The sequence below is a fragment of the Zootermopsis nevadensis genome, unplaced genomic scaffold (genome assembly GCF_977971745.1).
Source record: "Zootermopsis nevadensis isolate Lab colony 2312 unplaced genomic scaffold, Znev_1.0 Znev_ptg000006l, whole genome shotgun sequence".
NCBI lineage: Eukaryota > Metazoa > Arthropoda > Insecta > Blattodea > Termopsidae > Zootermopsis > Zootermopsis nevadensis.
In genome coordinates, this window is record NW_028259138.1 from 13,827,336 (window position 1) to 13,852,451 (window position 25,116).

A 25,116-nucleotide genomic window follows, 5' to 3' on the forward strand; every position below is an offset into this window, starting at 1 on the left:
GCGCATTTGTGAGTAGTGAGTGTCCAGCCCACTGCCTCTGCACAATTTCTACTCAATCTTGATTTATCTGCTAGAGCCATCTCGTAGTGAATCAGGAGAGACTCGGGTGAGAAATGGCCGCTGAACTAATCCACCGAGGGCGACCAACAGTTAGTTATACCACAGAAAATTAAGATTGTAGAGGTCAGGCATTACTGACCGATTTTTGGTTACTTGGGCAGACAGTAGACAAGGTTATCTGTGTCCCCGTAGGTAACAGTCAAAATCTGCAACTGGGGGGGACAATCCACAAGAAAGTCAAATGCGTACAAATGTCAACATTTAGCCCTCCTTTCAAAACAGCTGACTGATTCTAATTGAATTTCGTAAAAATATTATTCCATACATTCTGGAACTTTGTGTCATATTGGTGTGATATTTTTGTTCAGATTATGTTTGTGCACAATGTAAAACATAGCATGAACTCTCTATTCACTCTGATGATGGAGGCAGAAAGGTCCTCTGAAATATCAGTCAGTATCCACAAGACAGCAGTGTTTAAAAATGTTGTTGGACAGACTCATGTGTTAATTGTAATTTGATGTGTGGATACAATGTTACATGAAATATTTTTTTGGTTTAAAAATTACAAATATCGAAATGACGCACACTTTGGAAAGGTTTCTTTCAGTCGTAAATTTTACTAGCAGAAATTATGCATAAAGAATCAGCATCTCTTTTAAGAAATTTATTTAATTATGATGCTGTTGGAAATTAATAAACATGACACATAATCTACTGTCCGCGAGAAACCGAGATTAATTAAAATTACGAGAAGCACCAGAATTAAGGAATCATACTACAGCCAGTCAGTTTTAGTGAGCGCAAGTTGTATTAGCTTTAAAATAGTAGTCGCTGACGTACTTTCCATAAGAGAGTAGCAAAATTTCCAGCAGTATAAGAAAAGATGTCTTCATATTTAAATGAGAGATAAGTTCAATTAAGCATTCTCACATGAAATGTGCAAATTGAAGGGAATTGCAATCAAAACATACAGCGAAATACAGCATTTCAACATAAGCCGATTATGACTGCAGGCATTTCAAAAGTACCAGTACCGTTAGATGGCTTTCTTCTGGGTTCTTGCGTTGTGACGTCTGGTAGAAGTTTTCTACCAGACTCGCCGCCATGAAAGCCTCAAATCCTACCAATACCATAGTTTGGAGCGTTAACAGCGACATGACAAATTCTGACGATAGTTATGGTAACGTGCCGGTATTTTAAGTACTCTTTTATTCATTTTTAATGCTAGTAGAATAGATTTCTAGAATGGGACTAGCCGTTAATATAATTTATCGAGTTTTGGTTTTTGGTGTTGGTGTCAATTTTTTTCTTTCCCTTAACATTACTTTAACATTCTTATATTTGTGGGTGTGGTATTTGGATATATATGGTAAGTCTAACGGACATGTAAGAAATATTAACGAACAAAAAGAGTGTAACTTATGATGATTAATACTTCTGCACTAATAATGTTTCATAACAACTTAGTCTTCATCTCTTACATCTATGTAAAAGCTACAGCTGAGAGATGTAATTTTGTAAATTCTGCATTAAGCATTACACGAAGCTCTCTTAGGAGCTTGGACTCGCAGCATAAATTTTCAAAATGAATCAGAGTCAGAAACTGATGCTGCTCATAAGGCACAGGTAGCAAGCAAAAAAAATTACACCAATTCCGGGTAAAACGCATACTGTATTGTGGTGTAAAATTTACGTGAAATGAAATGATTCTAGAAGCAATATATAAAAAAAATGTGCTTTTACCTTCACATCTTACCAAATTTAAAATACCAAGGTTATCATCTTCCATTTATCGTCTCTGGCAGCTGGCGTGCCGTGCGCCGCTCGTGCGGTAAATGCAACACGGCAGAAAAATACAAAATTCCAAAATTTAGGAGACAATGTTAAGTTTTTGTCATCAACTCTTACTTCTTGTAATGCAAAATAATATTATTACAAATATATTTCACCCTGAAGTCTTACTTTTGCTGCGATAACTAAACAGGTTCACGTGAAAGCATCATTTCTGGCCGCTGCTGTATGCCTGATCATGTCTAGGACTTAACGCAGCCTATTTCCGCAGTTACCGAAGTTCCCTAGGATAAAATGCAGGTGGAATGTGCCAAGGCTAGGAATGTGAGGAGATCTCCTCCATGACCCACGTCACACCTTTAACCAGGGCTCGATTAAGAATTGTTGGGGCCCTGGGGCAACCAAAATGAACAATAATTAAGTATAAATCATTATCCCATGATCAATGCTTCATGCTGTAGGGGAAAGAAAAAAAGACTTGCATTTTATTGAGGTCTCAGGGTGACCACCCTCATAATTCCCCCTTAAATGTGACCCTGCCTTTAAACGGAAACATTTAATAACTGCCAACGTGGCATACAGCGTCGGCCAAAACTGTGTTTCCACACATCACATATATCATAAATTACAGTTAATAAACTCTTATGAAAATGACAAAAAAATAGTAGTAATTGAAAATAAAATTATATTACCCTAAAGGAGGACGATAGTTTGAATAATTTTATCGCAGTTTTGTGACTGTGATGCAAACATTAGCATCTGTTGTTTTGGTGGTTCCTCAGACGAGGGAAATTGGGTGGAGAAAAAGTTTCTTTGTGATTATATACTGTCACATTTACATTTTAATTAAATTTGAAAGAAAAGTTTTGAATTTCATAATAAAATAAGTGTTCTTATTATTTCAGTAGGATATTAACAGCTGTTCCAGGCACACCAGTCATTACTAGGTTGATGATGATGATGATGATGATTTGCTGATGTTTTATCCACTTACAAGGTTACGTAGCATGTCACAAGATAATACATGAATAACAGGAGGAATGATCGGATGAGGTGATGAGAAATCTGAAAATCTGTTTCACAATTATTTTGCCCACCAAAATCACGTGTGAACTAACCGAGTCTTTAACGAAGGCCTGAATGTGATAGTTTGTTCATTAGAAGCAACATATTTTAAAAAAAATGTATTTCAAAGCACAGTCCTCCTTTCAAGCTCACAGAGTAAAGTACAATGTACAACAACAACTACGCTGTCCATTCATTTAACCTTCCGTATTTTTTCCCCCTAGCTATATGACATGTAAATGACATTAATAAACATATTAAAATTTAAGCCAAGACCAAAGTAATCTCAACACGTACGTACATACGAGTTCCATCCCTTATTACGTAAAATGTCACGTTCATAAGTATTACAGTTACGGATCAGGGAAGCGGTACTAAATTAACGCCATTATGGAAAATTTACAAATAAAGCGTCATACAAAGCAGAGTTTTTAGTTGCTTTCACGTTATGATCGTCAGTCCAGTTTGTCTTAAGATACAGAACCAGTGAACGTTCCAGCCATTCTGATCGCAAACAATTAATAATGGCGTTGATTTATAATGCATTTGTAAAAAAAAATATAATTAGATAAATATGTAAACTGCAACATAAAGAGACATGAAAATAATTCAGTAAGTATTTCAGCAAATTTCAAGTGTATTCTGGTTCTTGTCGCATAATACGGACGTTGCAGCTTTGCTCAGTCAATGGTACATTTATGTTTCCGGCGTGAAAAGGTGGCACACGGAACGTTGTAACTACTGGCACCACCCTGTCTGTACTGTATGCCAGTTTAACTAATTCAGCGAACTATTTGGAACCTGAAAGCTATCTCATCACCGAGACGCAGCGTTGACCTACATATCACAAATCAGCACCGAGTATCATATCGCGACCTTCGTTATATCCTCACTCCATGTGGGTAAACATTTTTCTATTTTCATTTACTGGTTGATTACATTGTCTACAAAAATATTACATTTATATAACACGACTCTGTACCAAGGAATGGAGAACTGTCATTTTTTGTGATGTCCCACAAACTTCAGAACGTGGAAAACGTTCATCCACATTCCAGATCTTTGATTTCTTGTCAGTGATGAAAAATGTGAGACTTCAGAATCATCTGCAAGGGCACCATCATCTCCATTTGTGATGGGAAATAATGATATACAGTGTTTTTCCTCTGGAAATGCAGGCTTTACCTGACAGGCCAGAAAACATCTGACAATGGGGCCAGAGACCACAATGAACCAGCAAGTACAGTTAATACCAGCGAGGAATCGGGATTTGACCTGCCACATCGTCCTCACGAGTTCAGCCAGGGATGCGCCAAGCACTCTGCCGCAGTGGCACGCAAGTTGGGATCAAATTCTAGCATGGGCGTGAGAAAATTTGCGAATGCTTCGGCCTCCTTGCGATTCCAGTCGTACTTCTCGGTCAGAACTTCCAGCAAACCCCATGGCTTCAGTTTGGTGATGTGTCTAAGTTCTCCTGTAATAAGAACACCCAATACAGGGCAGGCAACAGGTGGAAAATGGGATACGACGGATCTGATTGGCTGAGGAAAAGAGGCAATGAAAAGTTCCTTCTATGGGGCACATAGTGAGGAGAAGACTCACGACGTTTTGGTGACCATGGGAATCAGGAATGGAGGTGGCAAAAGAATTTTAGCAACTACATTAATGGGCCACAAGGTTGGTATTGAAAGTAATGGAGAGTAGCCCCTGTGGACCATCTACATAGTCACCAAAATCCTTCGCTACCTCCGTTCCCAATTCCCATGGTCACAAGGTACAAAATGCTTGTTCCCCAGGCAAACTTTGTATGTGGATTTTACTGTATTTAAGCATGAGAAGAATCTTTAACTTCTCATTTCAATGCTAAAGATGCTGAATTATTCAGCAATATTTTCATGTCTCCATGATAACCGCTTCAAACAAGAACAAATATTGCCCTGACACTAGCGCTGTATCTTGACAGAGACATGATTCAAGGTTACGTATCTCAACAATTTTTGGATATTACGAGTGCCCACGCGAATGAGCATTTATCTGAATTTTTCTTGTTAAGTAGAGGGAGTATTGCACATCACACATTTTGTGGTGGACTTATCATTATACGACAGTAATTCTGGTGAGGTTCAATGTACATTCAAATATTTCAACTGCGTTAATCTGTCTTTAGACTTCGGAACCTCTAGTTCAATAACATTACTTTTCAGAAAAAGAAAGATCAAGTGTTGCTTCTGTATTCACATATAATTTATGAGTTTGGGGAGCTCATTAATAACAAGTCTGGCATTACTTAAGAAACTCATTTTAAGAACGACACACTGTATCCCAGGAGGTAATAAAAATAATCTATATTTTAAATATATGTAAATCCTTTGGTTACAGAATATTTGTAAACAATTAGGCCTATATCAGAATTACTCTTTTCTCAAGATAAACTTATACAAACTTTGGAAACTAATTCAATCTAAAATTCACTCTGAAGAGGGTAAGAGGTGATTGGAAGAGTAAGGGATATCTTTAACCTTTACTGAGCTGCTGGCTGGACTTCAACGTTTTGTGGTATGATAGCGCAACGCAAGGTTAGCTCGCCACATGCAGAGTTAATTATATACCACGCAGATAATTTGGGGTTACAGGAAGCATACAAAAACACCAGTTCTCTTCGTTATGATAATTTCAACATTCGTTCAGCTACGAGATGCACAAATTACATGCTAGTAAATTTGAATATTAATATTACTATCGAGTATTAACGTTAAAAGCAGATTTTACCTTTCCTATTGAAGAACTCACGCGAATACTTTCCAGAGAACATCACATGCCTGGGGATATTTCCTAGCAGTTCAATGATGTGCGCCAGGTGGTCCTCATCACGGGTATAATCTTCTCCTGAGTGTGGTTCGAACAAATAGTCCCCAGTAGCCAGTTCAAATGCCTGTGAAATTGACCCCAAAAGCTTCAATGTTATCGATGATTGTTATTATGTGCAATAAATTTGAGGATTGCGTTCAGCTCATCAAATAAAGCCAAAACTTCCTGTAAACACGTGGTCACAACAGGTTGTTATGAAGATGTGGTAACATTGTGTAGTGATAAAGCATCAGATTACAATTAATATTTTTGGAGGAACAATTGGTAATTTTCTCATTGGACCTTAGTTGCCTCCTATTTATATAACCTAACAGAAAAATTACCTCAACTACTATACGATGTACCATTTGCAACATAATAAACTACGTGGAGCTCCTCATTTTACGCACAATATAATTTTTTTGGACTCTCACTACCCAGAGTGATGGACGGGATAAAACGGATCAGTTCTGTGGCCTCCACGATCACCTGAGATGAAGAAAATGTTTGGTACATGAAGGTAACTTTACCTAACTTTCTGGTTGAAGCAGAAGTAATGAGGAGAGAAAACGTATTTCCTTTTGTGAAAATTTAGATACTGAAACACTGAATGGTATTATAGTAGCTTGCAAAAGTTTTGGGCATAACGAAACCCCCCTTTCCTACATTTACGAATGCCACATTTCAAATATTTAAACTCACCATGCACGCAGTACTCCATATGTCAGCTGGTGTTCCATACCCTGCACCCAACAGAACTTCCAAACAACGGTACTGTCTCGTCTGGATATCTTCTGTAAAATGATGGTACTGTAACAAGTACAACCAATGTAATATCCTATAGTTCCGAACCAACAGAAGTTTGCTTCCAAAAGACCACAAGAGAAACGTTCAACTCATCTGCACACGCATTACGCAAGTTTACTCACCGACCAACAAGCATTTCCTAGATCTGCTATCTTCACTTTAATATTGCAGACTTCACGTACTGGATCCGGTTGGTACGTATCTGGACACGACGCCGTTCGACAGAATGGTTTTCCTGCACAGAAATATACATATCTTGTGGCAAGTTCCATTTCTAAATCTTTGACTTCCTAATTCTTCCTTCTCTGGCCAATGTTCCTGGCTTGGTCCTTGGCCCAACAGTTTCAAACACTCTTTACTCTGCCCTGAAGATGAAGGTAGCATTTTCCACCAATAACCTAGATGCCCACTATCTCAATTCACATCATTGTGAAAACTATAAATCCTTCGTTCTCTCAAGTCCTGTAATGTCGTACGAATTTTACAGATCTGTTCCAGAGGAAGCGTCCTTGCTCTGGCTTCTTGCCTCTTGTATTCTAAGTGAAAAGTCTGTTATGTAAGATTTGAGGTTTTCATGGCAGTAAGTCTGAAGACGACTGTCTTCTGGGTTGTTGCACCACGTAGTCCGATAGAAGCCTACTGACGTTTCAGAGGTCCTTGCTCCCTCCATCATCGGGGTAATGAGTAACTTCCAGTAGGGAAGCAACCCATTCCTGGATATCCCAAGATACATTTGGTTCAGATACCAACTGCCCATCCTCAAAGTCTAGTCCAAAAAGTTACCTCAACTGCCTCCTAAGCTTAAAACTTCTCCGTCTAATGAATTTTCTTCTTATGTGATTTTAATTTTGAATTGTTTATCTAAATTATCAAATGACTGAGCTTAACTTACCTGCATGGGGAAACATGACGGACAGACATGGACAGGTCCATAAAGTGTTCTTTGCTTACACCAGAGCATGAAAATCACTTAATAATCTTAAAAATTACTTATCAGTTACAATGGAAATTCTGGTGATATGAGATGTAAATTAACGAAGCAAATGCCAAACCTCTACTACCATCACACTCCACAGAAGATTCCCTCATGTTGGAGAGGACTGGACTCTCACTGCGTCCCAGAGGGGCACAACGGTCCTGGTCACTCTCACATGCAGCGGACAATGAATCATGGCCATTGCAGAATATAGTATTGGAGTCTGAGTCTGGGATCTGCAGCTGTGTATGTGTACCTGCTGGCTTCACTTCTGCATGTTCCATTTCTGCAAAACTCTTCCGGTTCTCCAGACCTGCTGAAGCAGCGTTACGTTCAAAATGTACAATAAATCTGTACCTTTTCTTCAAATAAAAAGCATTGGTTTTCTACTTTCTACAGTTTCTGAGGAAAGTTAATTCAGATTCACATAATAAAATTCATCACGTAAATCAATTCACTGAACCGTAAAAATACATTACATTATGTACTTTGCTTAATTTTAGTTCTGAAGCCGCTGAGGATGGCAGTAATGGATAACATTTTTCCCACATGCCCTCAGTGGTCAAATTTGGTCCACCTATTCTAAAATTAATTTAACAAAATTCATTTTTACACAGAAGATAACTTTGTCCACTCAGACATAATAGAAGGCATTAATGTACAGGTAGCCCTCGATTTGTGCCGATTCAGAATAACGCCGATTTTGAAACCAGAAAGTCAAAAAGTGGGGAAAAAATAGAGTTTACTATTATTTATAGCGTTTCGTAAATCGAGGGCTACCTGTACACCAAAGTGCATAAAATTTTATTCAAAAATCTCATTACTGAATCTGTGTTAAAGGACAGATAATTGTATTGTCAGTACAAAAAGGACCTGAAATGATACACAATCTAGATCAGAAAAGAAGGGAAAGACATTTTTCAATCTCTTCTTCCTGTGTTATGGATCTACTGGTCCTTCATCAATTTAATGGTTTACTTCCACAGTTTAACAGTTCTTCATTTCTATTACTAGATTTACTGCGACTGGCAGAATTATGATGATAATGATATGAATTGTTAAGAAAAGTAGCTGTAACATAACACTTTATCCCTACATCTCTGGAAGAAGAAAGGAATATCTTCAGCCTGGAGACTGAACTGTGGACCACCAATATAAAACCCTGAGCTTTGCTGAAAATTCCGTATTATTACCTCATCTATTTTCCATAAAACTCAGCAGCATGCTATTTCCATATTTATTTTCACTAGAAAGAAAGATGCAAGATATCTAGATTTCCTGAAAAAATTTATACTGAATTAAAAACACTAATATACTCACTACTTTTAGGCTTCACTTTTTTATCACCATTGAGCAGAGGACTGATATCAGCAACAGAATCCTGTTGTTGAATTTTGGTATCCGCTAATGAGGCACTTACTGAGCCTGTCTTGGAGGTGGTTGTCTGTTCAAGGCTGGGATTACCAGTAGTTGGTTCCACTTTAGGACTGTGACGATGGGAAAGTGTTGGGAGTGGAGTTATAAGTGTGGGTACTGGTTTCATTGCTTCTTCACTTCCTCCAGTCTCGGGTGGAGTTACAAAAGTAGGTACTCGTATCACTGCTTCTTCACTTCCTCCAGTCTGGGGTGGAGTTATAAAAGTGGGTAGTCGTATCACTGCTTCTTCACTTCCTCCAGTCTGGGGTGGAGTTACAAAAGTAGGTACTCGTATCACTGCTTCTTCACTTCCTCCAGTCTGGGGTGGAGTTATAAAAGTAGGTACTCGTATCACTGCTTCTTCACTTCCTCCAGTCTGGGGTGGAGTTATAAAAGTGGGTAGTCGTATCACTGCTTCTTCACTTCCTCCAGTCTGGGGTGGAGTTACAAAAGTAGGTACTCGTATCACTGCTTCTTCACTTCCTCCAGTCTGGGGTGGAGTTATAAAAGTAGGTACTCGTATCACTGCTTCTTCACTTCCTCCAGTCTGGGGTGGAGTTATAAAAGTGGGTACTCGTATCACTGCTTCTTCACTTCCTCCAGTCTGGGGTGGAGTTACAAAAGTAGGTACTCGTATCACTGCTTCTTCACTTCCTCCAGTCTGGGGTGGAGTTATAAAAGTGGGTAGTCGTATCACTGCTTCTTCACTTCCTCCAGTCTGGGGTGGAGTTACAAAAGTGGGTACTGGTGTCACTGCTTCTTCACTTCCTCCAGTCTGGGGTGGAGTTACAAAAGTAGATACTCGTATCTTTCCTCCTTCACTTTCTCCAGCACTTGGTCCATCACTCTCAATGTCACAGTCTGCATCTTCCCTAGCATCAGCCTCTCCAACACCAACAACCTGAGGGTCCTGGTCACTAGCTTGCTTTTGAGTTGTAGAGGTGTTTGGTAGTTCCTTCAGTTCAAGTTGTTGGATTTGCTTTTCAAGCAGCTCAGCCTGACGTTTTGCTTTCTTCTTTAACTTCTTCTTCTTATTTTTGGACATTTTAGAATTAAGGTCTGGAGCTTGGTATTCCTTTGGAGCTGTGCTTACTGATAAACAGAAACATTATGACATTACTTGTTTACCTGTTCAGTTCATAAGCAATTCCTGTGGGGGTGAAAGGGTACAAGGACATCTCTAGTTAATACCATGCAATAAATGCACAGAAGAGTATACACATCCTTATTTTATTCTGGCTCTGACAAGACCACTGGTACCCACAAACTAAAATAATATTAGTATGGTCATATTTTTCTTTCCTTTCGTATTTCATTACATTTTTATGTGTCTATTGATAAGGAGACGTGTAGGCCCAACAGCCATTTCAGTATGTGTACCTGGATGACTAAAGGGGGCAAAAAATTTACTTCCCTGTTGGCAATTAACCACGTACTATCCATGACTTTGCTGATTTCGAAAGTCCATGACCCATGTTTACAGAAGTACCGAGAAATTACTTTGTGAACTAATGGAACAATCAAGATTATAAAATTAAAAATCACAACATTCTGAGAACATAAAATGGAAACTGCGTATATTTAATATAATTTTCAAGGAATTTATATACTCTTCAGTAGTTTTCTGAATTTGATATCTGTTTTAAGGAAAAAGTGGTAATTTCCAGCAAGTAATGAAAACAGCATGAACAGGAATTTCAATCCAAAGAGTTCAGAATCACATGGAAACTGAATGGTAGGGCTGAAATCAGAACATCACCACCTGGAGTTAAATTGGAATCAAAGTCTGTCTGCATGAAATACAGAATAACATCTGGGAAGAAAAAATTGGATCGAACACATATTAATGGCTCTGCAACAAATGAAATGATACTAAATGGATTCTACAAAATATGCTGTCAGGGAAATGGCTATGTTCATGTCAGACCATGCATATATTGAAATGATCCAAGAACAACATTTTTATGCTATGTTACTTCTGCTTTCACAAAACAGTTTCTGAACATGAAAGCATAAAAATGGGATGAATGTTATACTTAAAAGGTGATGTAATTTATGTTGCATACTTAGAGATCCAGGTAGTTTTAATCCCATTTTGTGCCAGTGGGTGGCTTCAGATGCCAGTTTCCGTACATAACTTTCCTCCACACATAGAAGAATGTTTTCTGGCTTTATATCAGTATGGATAATGTTGCACTTCTTGTGGAGATAATCCAATCCCTCCAATACCTAAACAAGATAAGAGTAATAAAGAAATTAAAAAATGTTTCATGACTTACTGACTGAGCTATTCCTGTATCTTGTAAGCACTGTGGAATAAGCCAACAGTAAATAAATAAACACACATTTTTATTAAATATTAATGATATAAGATATTTAATAAATTGCCCTGTGTCCTCACTTTCACCACTGTCTAGAAGAAACTTTGTCCAGATTTGCAAATAGCAACCAGCGTTAACATATCCAATGACTACTTCTTTCATATATCACATTTAACTCTTCAGTGATGACCAACATTTAAATGGAGTCCCAACCTGTTGGTGGAGGAAATTTAAACCCCATATACCTGGTCTATATCACATACAGAGGCTGGCATGAACACAAGGCAAAAAGAAGTTTATGTTCTTTTATTAGGAAGATATCCGTCTTCTGGGTTGTTGCGCTATGTAGTCTGGTCGATGTTAACCAATGTTTCAGAGGTCATACTGCCTCCGTCATCAGGGCGGTCGCCCTGATGACGGAGGCAGTATGACCTCTGAAACATTGGTTAACATCGACCAGACTACATAGCGCAACAACCCAGAAGACGGATATCTTCATACTCACCGCTGTGAGAACCTCAAGTCTTACATTCTTTTATTAGTTTCACAATATCATAACTAACTACAGAGGAACTTCCAATTTTCCTGTTGATTATAATGATGTTACTATGACACTAAAATAAAATATCTTACAGATACCTGTTTTATGATGACTTTCACATTTTTCAATGGAATACCCTGGTAGTTGCTGCGTATGATCAATTTAAGGAGGTTGTGACCCAGAACCTCAAATACCATACACACATGGGTTCCATTTACTCCACTGATCTTGAAATCATCTAACAACTGAACAGTTTTATCTCGCTTCTGGTCATCCACATCACTTTCACGTACCTACATAGATACCTCTGATTAATTCATATTATTTAACACCTGTCACCAATTTTTGTGTTTTGAAATGATCCACTCTTCGAGGCTTGCTTTACTGACATGAATGTTACATACAAGGGGATTCCTGTTTTATGATATAAAGAATAATGTAAATAAACGTCCACAAATTGTAAAAATAGGAACAAGAAATCTAAGATGTTTTTGGTGCAAAGATCAAAATGTCAAGCAGTAAACAAACACCTTTACAAAATGTAAAATGTTCTAGCACAAGACGACAAATGCGGCCATTTTGCGTGCAGCTTCAGACGGTTATTACTGTAATTTTCAACAAAAGCTGGAACTTTTCCCTTCTACTGATACAGTTAATAATATACTTTGAAGTTCTTGAGTTATGTACCTTGACATGATAAATAGCAGGATGACTATGAACTGTGAGTTTCAAAGGATATGTATGCAAATAAGCAATTTTGGTAAATGTTGTCAGTTTCATGCAGACTTATGGCAATAAATAAAATTATAATCTAATGTATTTCAATCTCAAATTTTTGACTTCAGTACTTAATGTAAATCTTTATATTAAAGTAGAGTATTATGTATTTTACAAAATTTATGGCAGCTACTGTTAGAATGAACACTTTGCACAAAGACCAAGTTCTACAGCAGTCTCTATTATTACAAAAATGATTTCTATATTCATACAGTAACATATAAACACGACTTACACATTTGAGCAATTTGATTTCATCTAGGGCTGTCTCAGTGTAATGAGCAGCACTCTTCACCACTTTGAGGGCTACAAAACGCTTGGCCCTAAAATGCAAACAGGCTTAATTAATGTACAACTCGAGGGTTTCGAGACGACTAAACACAATAAAATCCTCTCGGATGACGAGCCGTGTCAAAATGAAGCAGCAGTCCAACGTTTGAGAGACATTCTCTGTCTCCATAGTCAGGAACGATGTCCTGATGATGGAGACAATTCCAAATTATTTATATAAAAGTCACTTTAACATTATCCTCACATTTGTGCATATATCTTCCAAGTGGTCCCTTCCTTAAAAGGAATAAAAACTTTGCATAAACTTCTTGTACCTCCATGCTACATTCCCAGTGCATCTCATCCTCCTTGGTTTGACCACAAATTATGAAGCCCTTTGCTGCTTTCTTTTTCTTAGGTTAAAACATCCCCCCCCCCCCCCCCACATTCTCAAACACTCTCAATCTGTGTTCTTCTCTTAACGAACTCAGTGTGTACAATCACAGTTTCTGAGGTTTAATCTTATGTTTTGAGATAACAGATGGAAAAATAAATTATTCTAAACTGAATGCATAAAACAAGAGTTCATGAAAGATAGAAAAAAAAGCAGGCAATTAAGTGGGAGCAAAACATTTCAGTTAAGTTAAGCTTACTTACACCAGATCCCAGCATAGCCAGACTGTGGAAAAATGCCCCCAGCCAAGCTTTCGGACCACATGATATCGATTGTGGAACAAATCACCAATTCTGACAGGATGATATCCCCCTGCAAACAAAACTAAATCTGTAACTTACTTATAGCTTCAAAAGCAACTGCAATATTATTCCAAATTTATTTTTTGCTCACTAATTAGTAACCATAGGTTAGGTTTACGGCAACATGTGCCTGCTCTGTATAACATCTTCTGAGCCATGTCGTGAATTTTCATGAAACTTGCTATAAACATCATGACGACAGAGACCATCCCCTCCTTTTTTTCTAACACCAATTTTTCAAACATGGCAGCCATACAAACTTCTAAGGCAAGTATGACACCAGAGTGACTTGGACGTGGAGCTGTACAATTTTGTGTAGGGAATGAAATGCTATGACATGTGCTCATATTAAATCCATATTTAAATTCTGATCTCAATGTTGTGTGGGGATAATCATAAATATGCCTACAAATTAAATGAGGTTCTCTTTTTTTATATGTTAATTACCAACAACGTAATTGTACGAGGTATCTAAAAAAAACTTATAATCGGAATCTGTAACAGTTGAAAGTAGACAAAAACAATAATAAATTACATAATTATTAATTTATAATTCTTGCCGCACTTACTGCACAGAGTGCAACATATGAAAGAAAGAACATGTAAGTACTTCCATACCTGTATCTCCATGTCAGAGTCCTGAGCTCATTAATGTTCTTATGTGCTACAGCAATAACAATAATTAAATTAACCACGATTAAACAAATTAAGGAAACTCATCACCTCGGCAATAATCTCGAGGGTCTTCCTGCTCATCGTCATCTGATCCCAAGATTTCCTCTTCCTCTCCTTCGGCTGGATCGTTTGAAAATGAGTTACGAGGTTCTGATCTGTAAGGAAATAAACAAATTAAATATTTAGTCATTTAGGAGCTCCTGAAAACTGATGCTGGAGTGATGACTACTCGGCTGGACCGTCTGCCACAAGCGAACTTCTATCATTCCTACTTCTATTTTGACTTTTTCATTGATTTCACACGTTCTTGGTTGCAGTGAGGATTTGAATATCGGATAAAGCCAAACCTGGATTAGAATGTGGCAACACTTCCCATTCCGTGTTTTGGAGCTCATCGTTGAACAAATTCCTTTTTTCCTTAATTTACCCTCTCCTAAGTGGAAATTTCAGTTCATCTACCTGCCTCCTCATTGACATATATAATATATTTTTTCCATTACTTAATTATTCCACCTTTGTTATATACACTGAGAACAAGCACATTTGCATCTTTTAACTTCAGAGAGTTGAATCTTTCATGAGAAGCTAATAGTTGCAGTACTGGTCAAGTGTTTTAACAAGTGCCATGACCTCTAACATAAGCCAAATGAATCCAGTCCATATCCTCATACCATATTTCTTAAGAACCATTTTAATATTATCCACAGCAAAGATTCCAGTGACAGAATCTTGTAAACAAAAATGATTCTTTGAGTTTCTGAAATGACGTGGAATTCGAAAATATTAGTCCCTCGTAAGATTTGTTCAGAGAAAGTCTACGTTTTGTTTCATTACGAATTTTACAATCTCATGAGTTTCATTACACGTTTCAATCATCACCAATAAGGTGAAGGTAAGTATTGACAACTGAAGCTACAATGTCACATAAGGAGTCAGGATGAACCCTGCACAGCCCGATGAGATACAGAGCAGAAATTCCTGGGATAGGAAATTTCTGCACAGCGATCGATAGTTCGTACTGAGATTATAAACAGTCCTGGAGATAATTATATGGATTTCGTTACGGATTTTGAATCCCATGGACATGAAAACTCTTCCGCCCACGATGACCATAAAGGAGTCGCTGACACCATGAACGGAATTAGTACAGCAAGACATCTTTTAGGCATATGATTCAGAGCGACAGAAAATCCAGCCTTCGAACGCAAAGGTTGATGGACGAATTTGGTGATTTGAATCCCCAGAAACCTAAATATAATATACTACCACGGCAGCGAAGCGACTTAATGATACCTGGCCCCGGCATCGTGGGACGTAGTAAGCCTCAGCATAAGGAGAAGAACGTATCGCCACCGTCAAAGCTTCATTTGCGTATCTGGAAATGATAAAACGGACTGAGTGCCCCTCATCGGCAGGTACATCATTGGAGCGTGAGAGAACTCACTCGAAAAACAATCGCAAGGCGCCTAGCCAACGCTGCTTCCAAGCCACGCGATTTCTGGCATCATTTAATACAGAACACTGCACAGAGGTCTCCTGGCCTTTCGACCAACATGTTTCAGTCACGAGAAGAGATTACAAGGTGCGTGAAACGGCCCGAGTAAAACCACGCAAGAAGCTAAGACTTAGGCCTGTGTGGGTCTAATGGCCGCTTCTTTGCAGAGATTAAAGGCATAAGAAAGCTACAGAGGTCTTTGTTTGAAGCCTTGGTATCACAAACGGGAATACTGAACGGTCGTACAGTTGTGGTATCAATTAATATCTGATAAAGTTACGGGTGGGTTGTTATGATTAAAATAAGTAAAACGTTCTATCACAAATTCATGTTCGATGTTTTAAAAATATAGCTCGCTGGGAGGCCAACTTCGCTGGTTTGGTTACGTCTGAGTGTTCACTGCCCGTGTAAAAGATCTTATCGTTTCTTACGCCTGAAGAATTGCTCCAGCAGAAATACATCGCCGTGGACGGACGTCTGGCGTGGATGGAGGCTCGACGACCCTCCAGTCGCAGATCAGAGGATCCAGTTCCCAGCTGTGTGGACCGAAGGGGACCCTGAACACACGGAAACCGGGACCCCGGCCCAACACAAATATCAGCGCAACCAACACCAACAGATGCAGGAGACACCTTGCAGTGTGGGCAAGCGAATCGCTCAGAAGGGCGGAAGTCCCTGCCCTGGCCTCCGTTGCTATGGAGGAGGTTTCTTCAACTTCGCACAGGGCTCGGTGGTCGTTGAAGCCGACGCCTCTCCATTCCACGCGCATGGAATTGTTAACTCGAGTTCGGCCATCGAGACCCAGCCATTCCACTCGCATGGAGTACGTGAAAACCGAAGGCTTTGCGTCACACGCCATGCCATCCTAAGCTCAAAGAATCAGGGGTTCAGAGCTGCAACACTTACAGACGACTTGACATCACGACCTCTGTCTTTAACAGAAATTCCATACACTCAAAAGAACTGTACGTTAAATTAGAAAAGAACAACTTTCTGGTCATTTTAAAAGTACGTCGATGATTAAAACATAAGCACACTTTTTTTTCTGAGCCCAGTTACGAGACACACACACACAGGCAGATAAAAGGTCTGCACCCCTGATAAAAATTAATGTATATACACCACCCCTATCTTTACCCCCCTTCGGTGAAAAAGATTACTGTCATTGCCCTTCAACACATCTTCCTCGCGCTGAAGTCTTGGTAATTTCGAGGAGAGACCTGGTGCACTAACGGGCCACAGTGTTTGACTGGGTTCCTTCTCCGTTCCTACATTGGGATATCAGCCAAGATGACTCTCAATCCCTCTACTGCTCTGTCCAAATAGCAATGCGTCATCTCTAATTTACAGTTGCACAAAAAAATTTGCACTAGGTGAGACATTCCCGGTGAAATCCTGGAACGTCTGGGAATTCAATCAGCGAGCTGCAAAAGGATACCTGAAGTGCAGTGTGCCGGAAATTATTGTATAATAAGACGGTAAGTCTTCTGAGGTGTGTATACTGTGTAGTGTGTTCAGATGTTTCATCTGGGCTTACGGCCAATTCAATGAACACAGCCAAGACAGGGACCACCAGTGGCGGATACAGCAACACACAGAGGCGAGGAGAAACACGGGATTAGCCACGTTCTTCGAGCCTCCAGATGGAGATTCAGAAGCACAACTGTGCCTTAAGCTGCGTCTATTGGAAACACGAGAGAAGCGACACATTTATTGGTGTTTACTTCTATATGGGGGCAGGTAAAAATCAAAGTCATAATGAGATTTGAAACTCCCGCGAAATAGGCCCATGTTATGGGCCTGGATATAATCAGTTTTGATTTCCTAACAACATACCCAGTTCAGGCCTACATTTTCATCACACATGCGCACACACGCAGAGGGAAATCTGCAGATATGTTTTGTGGCTAGAAATATCGAGACACATATAAAACGAGCAGGATTCTTATTGGTTCCTTATAAATGGGACGCGAGCGGAGACGAGGTTGCCGATGACAACGAGACAATAAATACTTTTTCATCATTCCGGAACCAATTACAGAAGGCAGACGGATAAAACTCGATTTAAAAAGCACAGCATCAATTTATTTTGCTGCGTAGTGTAGAATATGACTATAAGATGATAATCTGAGAAGAGGCGGCCTTCTAACTGAGTCACCAAATTTTAGGGCATTTCTGTGGAAACGAAGGGAAAAGTGCGTGGAAATATTAATGTTTACGCTGTCTTAAAAATAACCAAATAACCAGCTACTGGATTACGCAGGATTCGAACTGATGCCGCGGTATAAACCATCCGCCACTGAACATTGCGATATATTTGGATACATGACCTTGAATGACGATTACAGTGGACTATTTTCGCATTTCTATTCTTACTCAAGACAGACCGTTTGCAATGCGCATTGCCACCACGAGCTCCTTACTTACCGTCATCGAATGCAGAGGCGGTTGTTATTTACAGGAAGGAAACATAAGGTAAAGCTGGGACACTTGACACACGTGTAGAAGATAAATATTCGTGCTTCTAATGCCATGCGATAAACAAAATAAATGTTCAAGAAACCCCCCACGCCCAGGCACTATTTTTTAAAACGAGTAGTAATCAGATTTCGTCGTCGTTAACAACACTTACCCGGAAATAACAAATGATCATATTTTTCGTCCAAATATAAATCTTAAGATAGTGTAGTTGCGTCATATTGTGATTTATTAAATTAAAATTAAATTATTTGGTTATTCCGTCAAATCACAATGTATTTAAAATAAGATAATTAAAATAATTAAAATATCATTCTGTGTTCCATATCGAATAATCGATTTACAATTGGAACAGTTACAACATGTTTCGGTTTTATTAAACCATCATCAGGTGTAAAATTATATTAAATTTAAAACTCAATTACAATTTTTTACAATTTTTCGTAGTGTAGTTTTTTGGAGGTCGTGTCCAGATATTTTCATATAATGTTTGAAGTGATGCTTTTGATGTTTACATCGGTCTGTGAAGTAAATGATTCAAAGAAACATTATTGAATATGGATGAATATAGAAAATAATTAAATAAATAAATAATATTATAAGGAAAGTAAAATAAAATAAACATACCAGAGATGAAATAGTAGACAACACAGTTGTGTCTGGAGGTGATCTTATCAAAATGTGCACGAGTTACGTCCTATTTTAAACTTGCTTCTGCAATAGCTTGTATCTGGCACAATTTCTGAGTGGGAAACTTACATTTACGATAGGTTCTTAAAGTCAATAATATAAATGAACGTGTAGTAACTAGTGACAAATTAACTGATAATTTCGCAAGCCAGGTTACAAGTGGTCTCTGGTCGGATGTGGCCTGCGGGCCGCCAGTTTCACTACGCCGAATTAAACTAATAAACTGCACACTGGGAAAACGTACTGGAAAGAGTTGCAGCCACAGTTAATGCAAATTCCTTCGCAGTGGCAAGATTTATTTTTGGCCGTCCGAATGTCGTCTTCTGTGGCTCGTTCTGGTGAATTTTTATAATCGCTGGAAATCTTCTTTCCGTCCAAATTGTGGCTCGCCATTGAAAGACGACATCGAAGAGAAGAGAGAGAATGTGGAAGGAGGCGATGGAAAAAGAATACAGAAATTAAAACTGAAAAAATTAAGAACACAAACAACATTGAAGTCCAGCTCCAGCGTTCAAAATTTCAACTGGCAGGCAACTCCTCAAATTCTGATTTTTATATCAGTCACAGCGATAAATATACTGAGATTAAATATCATGTCAGTATTTGGTGCGAACTTTCAGCTTCAAGTTATTATCGGCTCTACCCACTTAGAAATTTCTTCCAGTAACTTCTTGGGGGAAAAAATGGATGGGCTCCATAACGTTTCGGTAACGCTGAGATTACACAGAATCGATTAATGAATTATGAATTGTAGTGGCCTAATTTAAGGAACATTTCGGCATATACCTAGAAGGATTGAGAAAATCACGAAAATTTTTGACTGTATCCGAGCCGAGATTTGAACCAGGCTATGACACGACGTTGGGTTGCCAACGCCATCTGCCAAGAGAATCCATACACTGCACTTTATAATCAGCCACTGTTTACAAAATAAACTGTCTTCACGAGTACCACAAACAAAAAGAAAGAAATATAAAAGAGAGAGAAGGAGAAACACCTTGAGACCAAAATTTATCCATGCATTCTACTTTGAAACTCGTTCTGTTTAAATGTGTATCAATGCATCGCCCAAAAATACAAAATTGTCTCGCTTGAAGTCTGGATGGGAGTGACGGATTTTAAAACAGGCGACTGCGCAGATGAACCAGAGATCGATACACAGGCCGAGTCTCCGTTCTGTTTCTGCTTTCAAGAACGGCCAAAGTCTTTGGGATTCCTCGTAGATGCCACACGCAGGGATCGATTTGTGAAATCGCCACACGGCAATGCCCGTCCTGTCCCGAGTACAGATAACGCGACTTATCGCGTCTCGGAGTTGTCCCGATATCAGCAACTTCACGTCAGATTTAAAGCAAACACCTGGACCACTGGAAAGAAAGAACCGTACACCCACATTTTTCGAGACACAGCAATATTATTTAACGACGCTACCAGTAGCTCAGACTATACAGAGTCGAACATTAGGATTACTAATGAGTAATGAATAAGAGATTTGAACAGTAACACAAGAGACATTATATCGCCGTGTCGTACAATAAAGTTGGGGAAAAATGGACTTTTCCTGTTCATGTCAAAAGGAAAACGCGCGGGGAAACTGTTGTTGGCCCCAGCACACGACCTACTTTCTACCCGTGGAATTCAACTAAGCGAACGTTTATTTGCATTAAAATGCTAGTCACGCCGCGTACCGGCACTTACATAAAACAAAAGGTTAGGTTAGGCGATTAATCATTTTGCGTCGTAAAGTTTGGTTCGTAATTTCGCGCAGATGTCGCTGGGAGCGAATTTTCGAGTAAAGAAAGCAAGCTACAGTCACTGTGCGTAACTGAGACCATCCGTCTGTTAAGAAATTAACGCAAAAGCCTGGGGGGCAAACGATTAATTTTCCAATTTGAAAGCTTTTATTGTATTTCGTATATTAGTTTTTAACTGAACAGGCAAAGGAAATTGTCCAAGAACATGGATGCTTTCAGCGGTGTACGCATTGAAATTTGTAATTACGTCCACGCTCACATTAATGTGTTTCATTTTCCTTGGAATTCTCCGAATACCCACTGCGCTTACGACTGTCACACGTGAGAATCGATCTATGTATGTACAGCGTAACCTCACGTATCTCAGCGGCGTTTTAGGATTTATTTATGTGATTTTATACACAATTATGTATTCGCGGGTTTATTTCAGACGCAGACCATTCGTTTAAGAGCAGAAGATTCTCTTTCGATTCGGGGACACAAACACAGCGCCTCTCAGTCGGTCATCGGCCTTCTGCATGCGTCGTACGTGTCTGGACTTAACATTTGCTTTTACTGAGCTCAATCAAGTTTTGGTCTGGGAGAAACAATGACAATCTCTTTCGAGACGGGGAAGAGAGAGAGGGGGGAGGCTGCGAGTAATTCCGAATCTGAGAAACTTATATCGACGAATCGTAAGCCGTCTTCGTGAGTCGAGTGACAAACGGGCACAGACTTAAGATCACTGACTTCTGGGACGCTGCGCAGTGCAGTCTCTGTGTCATCTATCCACGTACGTAAGGCAATATGACGCACATATTTAAAACAATACAGAAAAGAATATTACGAGCAATAGATGCGATATTAATACGTTGAAATGTGTTGAGGTTAGGTTAGGAACAATTTTTTTTAAATGGGGAAAAAATTATCTTCGATCTGACTCTGGCTGCCAACACTGACACAACAAACACACACACACTTGACAGTGTTAACAACAGCCACCTAAGGGTATCCCACTACAACAATATTCAAGTGCAAGGCTTTGAAACCAGGTGAATGCACACAAGAACACCATTCTACTACATTGTAACGACAAGCCAACATGTACTGTAGTGGTTTATCATTTAGATTGACCATGTATTTTAATGCTTCAACGATTTTGCAGATTTCTTCTGTTGTAAAATGCGTACAAAATACCCACAAGAGCACAATGATCATATATATGTGACGAAGGTCACGGACCTCACCTCCTGAGATTTTCGCATCGACAGCGAAATGTAAAGTGTATATAGCATGCATTAACGTGAGTGCAACCCATGAGCTCTGGAACTGAAATGTTAGGGCAATTCAAATGAAAACGGAACCCACCGTAAAGGGGCTTTCAAACCACGAGTTGTTTACGCTGACCTTCTACAACCCCTGACCACGCGCTCCATCACCGCAGCAGGGAATTGCTGGCCGTATGAAGCGAAGGATAAACGCGACAGGAGACGACGAGTCATGTCTACATTAACTTCCAGCCTGAAACCAAAGGAACTAGCAAAGAGACGAGTCATTCCGCATAAATGAACCCTAGGACACTCCGAGAAGTAGAATCATTTGTGGAGGTCATAATGACTGTTTGCAACATCTGACAGACTTCCTACAGCAGCGGAACGTATTACAAGAGTCTCAAATCAGAGTCTGAAGCTATTATAGGAGAATGACGGGGATTTCTGTCGACGAGTGTCTTGCTTTCAGCCTATTATTCGAGCGACTGTTTCAACAAAGAACTGAACACAAGTCCCCTCTCTCTCGAGACGTCGCCCCGCGTGACCGTCAATTCCTTGAGAGCGGCACTCGGTTAAATCCACTTTCGTCCTGACGAGGAGGAGGTGAAGTGCGAGGAGCATTTTGGCATCGATGGAAAAATAATAGGACGAATATATTTTATTTATTTAGTGTTCTGTCTGCCGACAGGTCCATATGAACAGGATCCTTCCATCCTTTTCTCTTCTCGGACTGGGACCTGTTCATATACGTTCTTGGCAGATGATCCAGAAGTGGTTTGCCATTGCCTTCTTCTGTGTGTGAATGGAGTGATTGTTGGGATGCCACGGAGGAAAACTCCGTGTTGCCTAGACCACGGCCTTGCCCAACACAAGTTATGAATTCGGGCACCGCCGGGAATCGAACCCGAGACCCCAGGATTACAAAGCCAGCGTTCTAACCGCTAGACCACCTCATCTTATTATTATTTAGTGTTCTGTCTGACGACAGGTCCACATGAACAGGATCCTTCCATCCTTTTCTCTTCTCGGACTGGGACCTGTTCATATACGTTCGTGGCAGATGATCCAGAAGTGGTTTGCCATTGCCTTCTTCTGAGTGTGAATGGAGTAATTGCTGGGATGCCACGGAGGAAAACTCCGTGTTGCCTAGACCACGGCCTTGCCCAACACAAGTTATAAATTCGGGCACCGCCGGGAATCGAACCCGAGACCCCAGGATTACAAGGCCAACGTTCTAACCGCTAGACCACCTCATCTTATTATTATTTAGTGTTCCGTCTGAGGACAGGTCCATATGAACAGGATCCTTCCATCCTTTTCTCGGACTGGGACCTGTTCATATACGTTCTTGGCAGATGATCCAGAAGTGGTTTGCCATTGCCTTCTTCTGTGTGTGAATGGAGTAATTGTTGGGATGCCACGGAGGAAAACTCCGTGTTGCCTAGACCACGGCCTTGCCCAACACAAGTTATAAATTCGGGCACCGCCGGGAATCGAACCCGAGACCGCAGGATTACAAGGCCAGCGTTCTAACCGCTAGACCACCGTGGCTACAGGACGAATATGCCGAGAAGTAATGCGACTCGTTTTTACTCTGAAGCAACACAAGCACTTCGTAACGAAACACCGACGTCCCGGTTGAATGTCCCCAGCTGCTACTTCGTATGAGGTGAAATCGTGGTTCAAATCTTGGCCTGGAGGTTCTGAAACCTCGTAGATCTGAGCGTGGGGAACGAAAGGAGTCTCTTCGCAGACATTAGAACCTTCTCCGCTTTTCTCAACATAATACTGCGATGAGGTCAATAATCTTGCACGCCGAATTTACTCAAAACTTGGGAATTTTCAAGTTAATGACTCGCTGTGATTGTATCAGGTTTAATCGGACACAGCACGAAAAACGTGTCCTAAATTATGAGCATAAGAGCATGGTCGCTTGAACGGTCACACAAAAACGATGGAAATATTTATCAGATCCTGAGATTCGATCTGCGGGCCCTAGGAACAACTGAACGCGACGCCCAACAAACGCCCGTTGATGCCGGCTCTTTTCTGGGCCAGCTGGTAGGGTTCCTCGCTCATATTGATCCACAGCGAACAGCTGAAGGTGCGTGTACAGTATGTTAATGGTGGCGCGCACATCATCAAGTTCTGAAATATCTTCCACGATCATCTCATTTTCACGGCTACTAAACGATACTTGGTAATCGAATGTGAAGCGGTGGGAATCTTATGGTTATTGCCACCAGGTTTTAAGCCGTTTTCTATGAACTGAGTTACCACTGAACCAAAATACTTAAGATCTAAAGCCCTTTTGTTAGCTAGTAGCCGGCATCTCACGGCGGAGACCTGGGTTCGAGCCAAGTTCGGTCCCTGTAGGATTTGTGATAGACGAAGCAGGACTTGGGCACGTTTTATACGAATATTTCAGCCCCCCCCTCCCAATATAAGATCATTCCACCGATACTGCACACCCACTCATCTATAATCTCGGGGACAGACAATCCGACCGCAGTCTCAACCCATCATAACAATAAACATAAGCCTCTACTACTTTCACCAATTATGTTGAAACGACATTATTACCTAGGCTCAGTATTCATGAAGCCCTCGTCAATGTTCAAAGCTTCCAGCACGACCTCTAATTTAAATCTATGCGTTATCATTCAATAACGTCCTTTGAACACGTGGTTCAAAGCAACGCTAGTACACACTTTTACGACCTCGCTAATGCAGTAGCAATGTCCACAGCCACAGAAAATCAAACTAAAGTCGCGCTGTTCGGCGGGTTCTGTCAACAAAACCTCGTAATGCGTGCCCCCGCCAAACCACGCAGCCACGCCCCTTCAAAAAGTCTCAATCTTCGTGGTTCAGACTTTTATATCGACGCTTTCGTGTTAGCTTTGTAGGCTTAAAATAGCATCACATAAATTGCACAGAATAATTATCACCGCATGAAACAAAATAAAATTATTACGTACCTACGGGCGGAGATGGGAGAGGAAAATGTTTACAAATCTTCAATGGAAATAAAATTATCAGGAAGGAAAGAGAGAAATTGTGTACTTGGTTCATCGGAATTATATGAAAGGAATTCAGAGAAGCAGGATTAATTAATGCCCATAAACAATATTCACGGAATGCACA

General features: G+C 39.9%; 1 protein-coding gene across 4 annotated transcripts in view; it reads right to left on the reverse strand.

The window, feature by feature from the left end:
* Window positions 1–1,471: 1,471 nt before the first annotated feature.
* Window positions 1,472–25,116, reverse strand: part of LOC110831143 (SRSF protein kinase 3-like) — a 39,406-nt gene continuing 15,761 nt past the window's right edge. Inside the window, exons 1-12 of one of the 4 annotated variants that reach the window (XM_087343760.1) lie at window positions 16,232–17,302; window positions 14,354–14,460; window positions 13,532–13,640; window positions 12,840–12,927; window positions 11,926–12,120; window positions 11,032–11,194; window positions 8,870–10,057; window positions 7,626–7,862; window positions 6,696–6,808; window positions 6,469–6,576; window positions 5,689–5,851; window positions 1,472–4,393 (exon numbers count right to left, since the gene is read on the reverse strand). In XM_087343760.1, the coding sequence (XP_087199886.1) occupies window positions 4,209–4,393; window positions 5,689–5,851; window positions 6,469–6,576; window positions 6,696–6,808; window positions 7,626–7,862; window positions 8,870–10,057; window positions 11,032–11,194; window positions 11,926–12,120; window positions 12,840–12,927; window positions 13,532–13,640; window positions 14,354–14,460; window positions 16,232–16,659 (3,084 nt within the window). In that variant the 5' untranslated portion in view covers window positions 16,660–17,302 and the 3' untranslated portion in view covers window positions 1,472–4,208. Of the gene's footprint in view, window positions 4,394–5,688; window positions 5,852–6,468; window positions 6,577–6,695; window positions 6,809–7,625; window positions 7,866–8,869; window positions 10,058–11,031; window positions 11,195–11,925; window positions 12,121–12,839; window positions 12,928–13,531; window positions 13,641–14,353; window positions 14,461–16,231; window positions 17,303–25,116 lie in introns of those variants that run through there. The other 3 variants (XM_087343761.1, XM_087343759.1, XM_087343762.1) reach the window with 3 other exon arrangements.